Source organism: Anthonomus grandis, chromosome 16 (assembly GCF_022605725.1).
Source record: "Anthonomus grandis grandis chromosome 16, icAntGran1.3, whole genome shotgun sequence".
Classification (NCBI taxonomy): domain Eukaryota; kingdom Metazoa; phylum Arthropoda; class Insecta; order Coleoptera; family Curculionidae; genus Anthonomus; species Anthonomus grandis.
In genome coordinates this window covers 15542861-15554991 of record NC_065561.1, presented here as the reverse complement: position 1 = coordinate 15554991, position 12131 = coordinate 15542861, and the positions used below count along the sequence as shown (strand labels likewise).

General features: G+C 35.0%; 1 protein-coding gene across 1 annotated transcript in view; it reads right to left on the bottom strand.

Annotated features, from left to right (window-relative positions):
- Positions 1 to 12131, bottom strand: part of LOC126745527 (protein outspread) — a 204117-nt gene that overhangs the window by 24245 nt on the left and 167741 nt on the right. The window contains exons 5-6 of the mRNA XM_050453404.1: positions 11619 to 11830; positions 11317 to 11558 (exon numbers count right to left, since the gene is read on the bottom strand). Coding sequence (XP_050309361.1) covers positions 11317 to 11558; positions 11619 to 11830 — 454 coding nt within the window. The remainder of the gene's footprint in view (positions 1 to 11316; positions 11559 to 11618; positions 11831 to 12131) is intronic.

The window sequence follows — 12131 nt, the reverse complement described above, 5'->3', positions numbered from 1 at the left end:
AAGCTTTAGTTAGATATTTGTTGAGTCCTTTTTTGGTAATACTGTGGGGGTACTGGGGAACTAATTTCCTTGTTTGGGAGTATAGTTCTCGTATTTCACCCATGGTCCATCTGAATATTTTAACACTGCACTGAATTACATGGTGTAATGGATTACACTAATGATTAACTACATCATTTTCGTCCAAGCCAAGATACTTGTAGACATCTGTTTGGTCTAGGAATATGATTGTTGTAGTATTATCTTCTATGGAATGTTTTGCACAGAGTATGTTTTTGATAAATGAAGTCCAAATTCCAAGTCTAAATGCCATTTTGATAGGGTCACTGAAGTTTTTGATCTACACATAGATTACACAGGCAAGAAACTAGCTTCAAGTAAGCTAGGTGTAGCATATGGTTTACTTTGCTTGTGTCTACACGTTGCGCCTCAGGACGAGCAAAACAAGAGAGTTCCTCTACTTGATAAATATTGCTTATTATTTGATGACCATATTGTTCTTGCTACTGCTATTATTGCTGTTGTTCTGGCCTCATTGTGCGTTATTGTTGACAATGTTGCCTTTATTTGATTCTTGCATTAGGTAGAGGTGTAGGATTTGTTTCTCTGGAGTCTTTATGCAGCATCTAACTTTTAAGCAAGTGGTCTTCTTTTCTGTTCAAAAATGCAAATATTCTTTTCGCCTGAAATTTTTGTTCAAATTGGTTTGGAACCAAATCAAGCTGTGTCAAAAATATTCGGGCAGAATATAAAGGAGTTCTTACGATAATTTGTTGAATGATGGTACTTTAAACTTTTCATTTAAATCAGTCTCCATAGTATTCATTATAATTTATAATAATTTTATTCGTCAAGATGCTAATCTCCAAAACATTTCGGACACTTCCTACTCACTTAATAACAATCGTGTGTCTCCGTTTATTGTCATTCTCATTTTTTTCTACTCAGCTTAATACAAAACAAATTACACCGGCCGTCCATTCTATACCATTTAAACCGGGTAGATTAGATCGGAGATCGCGGATCACGTGTCATAATAAATGACTATTACTTTCATGGTCCTGTTGTATGAAAAAAAAATGAGTCCGCTCGTTTTTTGTTTAACCAAGATCGGTATCGGTACGGCTCATTTGGCATCGGCCAAAATTTATAAACCAGTTCTTTTGGGTTTGCAGATGACGATAATGATAATTTGGCCTTTTGTCTCGAGAGAGGCAATCCACCAAAATGTAAACAGGTGCATACGAAATTCGCTTTTTGCATACAAATCTGGGAGTTTTTGGAATGGACCATGTTATAAATGTCTCCATTTTCTAGTGTAAGTGGTTACGAAATGTCTTTTTTTTGCTCCAAACTGGCTGACTTCTTATAACATAGATTGTTTTCTGAATTTTCAATTAAAATCAGCCTTGGTTCCTAATACCCTTGACGATAGATTAAGTGTATTTGCTGAAAAAAAGAAGCATATGAAATTGACTTTTGACATTGAAAATGTTTGTTCGGAGGACCTCTCACTAAAACTGACTATGTGGATACTTACTTCATGTCATAAATTTAATAGATTTTTATTTGCTTTTCAGATTAATCTTGCACTGTTAAATTATCATAAGCTTTTTGCACAACAGCTGATTTCTCTCTAGCAAATGAGCAGAGTTCCAGCATGTTCTCTATGAATCAACTACGTCTAAAAAAATATAAAACTCTTAGGGTAGATTCGAGCTCTAATGAAGGATGCATATTGGAGAAATCACGAAAAAGCTAACTGAGGGCTTATTTCTTATATATGGTATTGGCAAATACACTGTATTACATTCTACTATTTATTTTCACACAATTTTTTCGTCTTATGTAAGTTTCCTTAAGATGAAGCACTGGCCTCAGGTATCAACAGTTTCATCTTAATTAATTTACTCAACAAAGTCTCAAAATAATTAATTATAGTTGAAAATTAGAGCCTGAGTCAAATATTTGACTTGATGAAAATCGAAATAAATAACTGAAAATGTTAATGATTACCAGAAATGTTAATGAAGAGGTTACAGATGACAACTAAAATAATACAAGTATTCAGAAACCCACCGTCCAGGAATGCCTAAATAATCTCAAATACACTGTTAAAAAAATATTGTGAAGTTACACATTAAGTCATTCGCAACTATAGGCTCAATATACTGTAATGATATTGTAAACACCAAGAAACCAGCTGATTGTACACTACACGACATATGGGAGTTTAAGCGAGAATCTTCCGGAACATCGTTTTACCGAGTATATAAGGAGCCGATAGTAGTCAATGGTCAGTTCAGTGAAGTTCGAAATATTGGCGCGAGATTTAAATAGTTGTAAATAAAACATTAAACGTAAATATCTCTAGTAGTTGTGAGTTTCGTAGTGAAGTGTGTAAATAAATTAGTTGACTATTTTCGATGGTTTTAATTCACACCTAACGAATGGGAAAAATGCTGAAATACGTGTTAAATTATATTTAAATTTTCTTTTGTTTAAATCCACCCTTCTGGATGTCGATGCATGGATCTCTTTGAGTGAATTATAAATATACACTCCCGGTAAAATTCTTTCTTAAGTACCGAGATACCATTCATGAGAACATCTCTAATGAGGAATCACTATCATTTAAAGTCGAGCTTAAACGGTTTTTCGAGACACACAAAGACGAACAACGGTGTGTAAAAACTAATTAGATCTAAGCCACAATGAGTGAATACACACATTCATAACGTAGTTTATTTGCATCATAAAAAAATAATAGACTAGAAAAGGAACAATAAGAAATAAAACGGCTAGACAAAGGATCTCATCATTTTCTAACTGGATAAAAATGAACGTAGATATTAATAAAGTCAGTGGCGGAACATAGGTGATTGAATACGAGAATAATGGACTGTGAAGGACTTAATAATATATGCAGGAAGTGTACACCCAGTTGGCTTTCATTCTAAAGACCCCAAAATCATGTTAGTTTCTTCGCATTAAAACCTCTTGTGGAAATTATAACAGTTTTAAGGTAAACAACATTTCGTAAGTAGATTATGACTTATTGATGACTTCTATAAATAATCCGAAACCTGTTCGTTTACGATTGTAATGTTCCAATTTTTAAGACTCTTAATACCGCATGTTGTCAATATTTATGCCCCATTATATTGCAACACCTTGTGAGCCATTTTATTACCTTAATTGGTATGATGTATTGGCACAGATTTAGGGCAGGCATTTAAACGCGAAAAAAAAACAATAATTCCTTATTTTCCATATGTATACTACCCAAGAAAGCAATATCAATAAAATAATCCTCTGCGGTATGAATAATTATATCGGTAAAAAAATTCATATCTATCTATGGGTATACAGAGGCGTAATGCCATGACCTGTAGATATTAAAGAGTAATAACCTCACAAGCATAATTTGTATATCCAACAATAACTGGGATGGATCGAATCGAACATATACTATCATAGATAGCAGTTTTTTTTCATTTATCTTCTCAGCGGCGTGCATGTAAGATCAGACATATTTTTAAAGGTTTAAAAGTAATCGGTTTATAATAAAAAGATTCTGTAAATAACTGCAGTAATGTAATATTATCTAGCATTCATTTAGGTGTGAATTAAAACACTGGATAGACCTGACAATGACCTTTGACTAGGGGATTCCTGGTCTTGTCAATGTTTTTGCAATATTTGAAAGGCCAGAACAACTACTTAAATATTACAACATTTTCTTTAATGGACTCGCCAATAGGTGGAAAAAATGTACGTTCTTCCCAGTTTTTTCATTCTCTAGTAAGTCGAGTGATGTAAGAATTCATAGGGTAGTTCCTCTTCCATGGAATTTATTTTCTTAGAAGTTTTCTCTAATATCTATAGAAACTACGTCACCTCAAATCAGCACTGGTTTTACAGCGGTTATTTTATAGGACTTGCCAAAGGCTTTTGATCGAGCCGGTGTTTGGATCTGTAGAGTTGCAGTCGCCAATTGTAACTACTAACGAAACTGCAATTACTGCGTTTAATGCCAAATACGCAAACCATCCTACTTCTCAATCAACAGTTAGTAGAATAGAGCACAAATTCATAACTTCAGGTCATGTTAGGGATTTGCCAAGATTAGGTGGTCCAAAAATTTCTGAAGAAACAAAATTAAACGTTCTGCTTTCGGTCGAAGAAAATGCAACTTCACAAATTTCAGTTGATAATAATATAGCCGGAACGTCAGTAAGACGCATCTTAAAAGCAAATGAATACCACCCTTATAAAATTAGACTAATACATGAATTAAATGAGGACGATCCTGATCGAAGAAACCAATTTTGCGAGCAAATGATAAACATCTGCAATAATAACCGTCAGTTTGTGTTACGAGTTTTGTTTTCGGATTAATGCAACTTTTTGTTTAAACGGTGTCGTAAATCGGCAAAATTGTCGGTACTGGTCAGTGTCAAATCCACACTGGGCAACTGAGGCTCATACACAGTACCGTAAATCTATTAATGTTTGGGCTGGTATCGTGGAAAATACAAACAAATACAACAGATAATTTGTGCTTTCAGCAAGACGGCGCACCGCCACATTTCTTTCGAGATGTCCGTAATTACTTGGATACAGTGTTCCCAGGAAGATGGATAGGACGAAGAGGGCCAATATAGTGGCCGGCCAGGTCACCAGACCTAAATCCCTGCGACTATTTTCTATGGGGGTACCTGAAAAGTAAAGCTTATATTGAGAAGCCAAACAACGTAGAAGATTTGAAAATAGAATTAGATATGAAATTAGACGTATATCACCCGAAATAATTGATAGTTTTTACATGAGTTTGTAAACCGTCTTGCTTTCTGCCAAGAAGTAGATGGGGGTTAGTTTGAACACTTGATACATTAATAAGAGTTGAGTTTTGAGATAAGGTGTGTTATACGAAACTTCCTTGGAATTTCGCCTTTATTTCATAAATGCAATTAAAAATATAGCATTCCATTTAAAAAAATGACCGATGACGTCATATCTTTTTTTTGTTCCACCCTGTATACAAAAATTTATGTGAAATAATGCGCAACTTAAAATAAAAATCGACGGGTCAGAGCGTTTTCAATCATGTCTCTAATTTTTATCGAATTTATGCGGAATTTTAGGCGGTCACTGTATAAACATCTAGGAATGGAAGGACGTAAAAACATTACTTACAAGTAGATGAAAAAGAAACTTACCCAAAACACATCACACAATTGCTGTGTTGCAATATAGCTTTGAAAATGGGGAGAAATCGACGCAATAAATAGAAAAACAAGAAAGCATCAGACCGACAAGATCCGAGGTAGACAGACTCTGTGTCCCAAGAAGAGATGGAGGTACTTACTAATATAGAAGTCAGTCACGAGGTTACAACTTGAGGACTAACACGACATCTAGAACTAAAACAACATGACAAGTATCTTGGAATGGTTTGCAGGAAAAAAGCGAGGAAACAACTTGAACAAGCTCCAATAGCCACATCAAGAACCATGCACAGATTCTTTAAAGGTTAACAAAGCAGATAGCTGGATGTGTCTGAAATATGGAGAACTGAAAGAGGAGAGAGACTTATCACTGCATGTCAAGAACAAGCGATCGCAACTAAGTTGAAACCTGTGAGACTGATATTTGTCTTATTCCTTTTGTTCGTTATACAGTTAGACCCAGAACAAATTATCATTCGCAAAGATTGTGAAGAAACAAAAGCAAAATAGTGCGGTTATTTCATGACCGGATCGCTTATCTTATCCACGATTTTTTACCGATACTTACACACTGTCGTCACGATCTTAGAACTCGTATTATATACCAATTTTTTTCTTTATCCATCATCAAGCCAAAGAGCGCTTGTTAAGAGCCATCTAGCCGAAAGCGATATAGAACAAAACACTTTATATTACAACACTGGCCATTCTAACTAGCCTATAATTTTTAAGTCCGGTAATTCTACGCCTGTTTAAGATAACCCAGAGATAACGTGTGGCGTAAAGAAGAGCGTATATATAGAGAGCACATTGACTTTTCATGTAATTCGAAAGGTTCATCACTTTAAATAAAGTAGCAGTTGATTTTTCCCGGAACGACCGTTTTTGATGAAGAACAATAATTAATAAAGAGGCTGTTAAACATTTTATAGGAGTTAATTTATTCGGTCCTCAATGTCAATTTAAATTTAAAAAAAATAATTTAAGGCCAATAAAACTTTATGCTTAATATAATATATGCTGGTTTTTATGGGTGCTTAAATATACATGACGGGATTTTAAAGGAGTTATTATCTAATGAGAAAAAATCCTCCTCATCCTTTTGAAGGATTTTTTTTTTTAGGAATTTTATATCTAGATGCAACAATTCCATAGTGTTGGGTAGTATAGCAGAGTCCATTTTAATATTCCAAAGCTGTATTGCAATACAGAAACTGTTAACGTTGTGATGGTTGTCAACTTATTTCTGGCCGTGAGTTTAGTCCTGAGAATTATTCTGATTCTTCTTAGGTATTCCTGGGTGTTCCTGTGCTTCGCAGTACACTACACGTAGATAAAATTACTGATTTCTGAGGTTGCATGGAGAGACAGTTGTGCAGTCCAATGGCTTCAAGATTCTTTGCGAGCTTTTTCGGGATCTCTCATATAGCACCCAATATTGGAATTATTTTGATTTTGATAATCGACTTTGTATTCTACGGATTTTTTGCAGTGTGTACTTTTCAATCTTTTCCTATTGGTTCTTTTCTATGCCAGTAGGAGAGAGGACTGCAATGTCTACTAGGGTGATAGTTTGTTGTTGTATTCTCTATCTGTTACTATTTGTCTGTCCCAGTAGATTAAATAGTTTGCATCTTCAAGGATTAGGAGATCACTAAGAAGGTGTTCTATGTTCTCAAATCCCTCACTACATATACGGCAACTTGAATTAGTGATTTTACTATCTTTAACAATATATTTGAGGCAGGAATTTGTCAGAATAACTTGATCTTGTATCGCACCTAAGAATCCTTCAGTCTCTGGCAAGATACTGCTTGATGTTAGCCATTTATCGCTTTCAATGTTATCATCATTAAGGATGTTAGGGACCTGAAAGTGAGAGTATATATATGGGGCTAGAGGGTGGCCAGAAAGAGAATAACGTGGTTGAAAAATTAAAACATTGTTCAACCAAATAACTACACAACTAATAAGTTCGAATAGTCAACATGATAGCCAAAATCTGGAACGGATAGGCACTCTTAGAAGAAGAGAAACTGGCAGTATCAGTAAAAGCTAAATAATGTCAAAATAAAATGTCAGAATAATGTTAAATGTTTCATAGTAAATTTTTTTGATTGGAATAAACACTTGGATATGCAACTGTTATTCTTACAATTAAAAAAAAACATATTTCAAACGCATTCAATTAGGGCATTTGTCGCTGAAGTTTGCATGGTTTTTGCTATTGTAACCTCTTTTATAGTAAAAATAGCATCAGAAAGCTTAGCCTAGAAACAGTGTCGTGTTACGCGATCAAATTGTAGGCCCTATAAGAAAAAAAAAAGGAAACATGTCAAATGCTATTAAAAAATCTGAATAATATCCTCTCGCATATATTATTATTTTTAGAGATACCGGATTACAACAAGTTAAAATAAGAGTGTGTCACTGACACAGATCCCCGTTCGTATATATGTATGTATATACTACGATCAGTCGGGCAAGCGAAAATATTCAAATAAGAAAAAGAACCGGCTAAGAGCGACTCAGCAAATTTTAAAACTGGCCTCTCTTAAAGATTCTCTTATCTTATTTTTATCTTATTTCGCCGTACCCGTGGCTAATCTTTGCTGAATTCGATCTTTTTGCGCCGCCTGTTTTGAGAGATACGACCTTTTAAGCAAATTTAGATTGCACGATAATAAAATTTATTATTAGCAGGAATTGAAGTAAATTAGATATAGGTGCCTTATAAACTTCCAGGTTATCTTGTAGAAAACTGCTTAGGTGCAACTAGGTTGAATCTACCTGGAGTGATTTATATAACAAATGCACATATTAAGCTTAAAGAAGTTTAACAAAATTAACAACAGAAGTCAATTATTAGGTTAATTACACTTGTTCTGATCTAGACGATAAAGTAACGTATTTTTATAGCGCTAGTGATTGCTGGTATTAATCTATTTGTACCTTTACAAAACAATCTTAATTTTCTCAGTTATTTTTTTTTCAGAAACTATTAAGCTGATATAAGAAAAAAAGAAAGCTATTAAAGGCACTCAATAAAATACATAAGGAGAATAACTCGCAACAAGTACAAATTACCAAAAAAAAGTACACAAATTCATTACCCACCATTTGTCACCCAATCTCAGATTGATATAGCGAATAATCGTCAGTTATTTTGGAAGGATGCTTGCAAGGGTATCCAAACTAGATGTCTTTTAATCCCCAAGCTAGTATACTTGCAGATTTCTTTCAATTTGTCTATGTAATTCCAGACTCCATAAGTAACTACTCAGAATATCCCCTACAACAATGATTGCTTGAAAACAATTCATGTTACATCTGACAGTGTAGTTAATAAATTGGATGTTAATAGAAGCTTATGAACGACTATGATGGGATAGGTTTTGTTTTAGCCACAAACTGCAGTTCAACATTATGCTTACCACTCGGATTATCGTGTTATTCAAAACAAGGCAAATTTTTCACTAATTGGGAAATATTAACAGTCACTTCTATATTCAATAATGGTGGTAGATCAAACACATCAAACTAGCGAACAATGTCGAAAAAATCATCACATCATCCTAGAATCATTGGTGACCGATCAGTGTAGGTTCTGGCCACGAAGAACTTGTGAAGTTAATTATTTGGTTTATTGCAATAAATTGGTAGCTAGTGTAGACAGTAATGTACATATGGATACAGTTTATTTTGATTTTTGAAAGGTATTCGACCACTCAGTCTGTCGCGAAAAGGCGGTTCCTATTAAAAGACAAATTGTTGAAATTCGACGCGAAAATGGTATACTTTGGCAATAAAAATGATGTATGGCACCTTACCTTTGGAATTTCTGGATGTGAGTGTCGCAGAGATCCCTGATTTCCTCTGGAGAACTTGACTGGATTCTGCTTGTTTCAAAGCATTCACTTAGATTAGATTTTCTTAAAAACAATGTAGACTTTTGCGGAAAAGAACTTGCGAAGAACTACTTTTTAAAAATTACTTTTTTAATATGCCTGGAGAGAGAGAGACGACTGGTGGCGCTGCAATCGCAAGACTGTTAGGTCGTCTGCGCATCCAGGTGCCAACCAAGTATTGCCAATGTATAAATATAAAAATTTAACTTTAGACGCGGGAAATAATTGTTGCAGCGACACAGTCCTTCTGACAAAGCTAGCACATTGTGATATCTACTCTTACTTTCATGGCCTCGATCATACTTGACTGCACGTGTCCAGGTGGTAAAATATTGTAGTTAGTTGGAGATATTGTAGATAGTAATATATAGGTGGATGCAGTGTACTTTGATTTTTTTAAAAGGCATTTGACCACTCAAACAAAGCTAGAACCTTACTGTCATGGCTTGGATCTTCATTTCTTCAGTTCATTGTTATGACTTAGCAGCTACTGTGGAGAGTTGCATACAAATAGATAAAGGGCAGTTTGATTTTTAAAACGCATCTGACTTTCAGTCCTTCTGACAAAGCTAGGATGTTAAAAGCAAGTTATGGCATCTAGGATCCTTTATAGACATGGTTTCGATCCTACTTGACTGAAGGTTTCCAGGTAGTAAAATTTATAAATGCAATGTTTATACCAATGTGATATTCTGGAATCCTCTGGCTCTCCTCAGAGCTCTTATCAAAGACCAATATTATTCTTAACCTTTATTGAAGATTAATTTCTTGTGTTCTAGCAATGCTCATTCTTATTTTTTGCAAAACACCAAATAGATAACACTAGATTTTGCTGCAGACATTACAACTCAAGCAGAAAAATATCATTAAACTAATAAATTGGCGTATAGTGAATAAGTCTCAAAGCTTGAGAGTAAAAAATTACCTTTACAAGTCAAAGGGAGCCTATTCTGGATAAATATTACATTGAAAATACTTCACTTGCACGTGGCACATCTGACCCTGAACTGGGATTTTTCAATCATATTGAAAACGTAATATCCAAAGCTTTCTGAATGGCTGGATTTATAATGAGGCAGTGCTGGGATTTCATAAATATGAACACTTTAAAATTCGTTTACTACGTTCTGGTTAGGGATCCTGTAGAATATGCCTGCTTAGCATGGTCCCCACTTTACAGAATTCAAATGTGGCGCCAAGAGACAGTTCAGTTAAAGTTGGAAGAACTAAGAGTTAGCAAGGAATCACTTGAATATAAAGATCAATTGGATGTTCTTGGTATGGATTCACTCGAGACTCATCGAAATAAACTGACTATGTTCTTCGGTCACAAGATACGAAATAACCAAATTGACTTTTCTGATCCAACCATTTTCTCTCAATTAAATGTTCGGAGAAACGAACCAGTAAACCATATTATTATTTTGTACAATCGATTATTATCAAGTGAATTTGAAATTAAATATCGTTGCGAATGTAATGAGTACGAGAATGAGATTCCCGCCATAGTTTCAAAATAAAAATCTGTGGCGACATCTTAAAATGATCCTCAGAACAAGACGTAAGGTCATAGGATCTGAAAAGGTAAACTATTCAAACAAACATGTGTTAAGTTTTCACTATTGTTTTAATTTAATTAATTTGGAATCTGTATTAAATCTAGACAAATATCGTCGATTTTCTAGCTCATTAAATTTTGTTTACCATATTCCAAATACACCAATTAACGTGGTAAATGTGCCATAATTAAACCAAGATAAGCGTATAGAATTTCAAACATATTAGCGTTGACCATAAAAACAGTTTTTGATAAATGGCGCTCTTCATTCGCAGATATTTTGCAGTAATTAGACGTTGAGTATCGCCACGCTAAATCTCGACTTTAAAACTGGGCCAGCGCATGCAGATTGATCTTGTGAGAAAACATTTATAGCATCGATTGTTTTCTTCTCTTTTTTTTTAAATTGTGTCAGATTTCGAAGCAAGTGTGTCACAACTTATCAATGTAGTGATATAAATATTTTCCTAATCTTAATTCCCTTAGTAAATATTTACTTATGAGTTTCGCAAAACTTATCAATATTTTTATAGTAATAGGACGTGGAAAATCGATAAAATCCTGTTGGGATTAAGATATTACGATAACAAAAATAATATTGATTTAAAAACGTAAAAACCTTTTCTGATCAAGGGCGTGGCATTTTCAATGGCCACGCCCGGCGTCCTGTCGGGCAACCAACCAGGTCGAGGTGGCCATCTTCCACCATCAACCTCAGTCACGCCCCTCGTCTCTGATCCCACTTCTGAGTCACTTTTTATCACGCCCCTCTCGTTTTCCTTCGGTGGTGATTCCCTTTCCTCTTTTAGTGGAGGAGTTTCGAAGTTTGTTCGCGGTGAAGGTCCTGTTACACTTAAGTGTCTGTAAAGCACGATTTAGTCAGATATTATTAGAGATACAAGGAATAGCTTGGAAACTTACCGAGGTCTAGGTGGTTGTGGGCTAGCGCTCCTTCCCAATTGCGGTAAGCTAGGTGAAGCTCTACCCCCTGGGAAGGTGGCGTTACGTTTATGTCTTCGAGGGAAGACAGCCAGAAGTTCTGCCCACCATCTGGCATCTTCTCGGCTCGCTGCTTTTACGAATGTTACTCGGTCTGGACTCGTGAGGGCTAATGAGTGAGGGTGGCCAGTAACCTGGAAAAAATTAAAATTTCGATTTTTGAGTGATTTCGAAAGATGCAATAGCCAACAGAGAATCAAGGATGATAAGTCGTTGTCGTGATATTGGATCAGCATGTATCAAGTCCCAATGAAGTCTGTTATTGTCATTAATCTCTAATATTGTAAGAGACATCTAAAATTTCATGTGATATGACCCTCAATTTTTCTAATGATTTATTTTCACATACTGACAATATTCTTGGGTATACCGTCATATAAGGTTGAATATTACTTCTCTTACTCTTGACCCCCTAGTTTTCTACTAAATCACCAA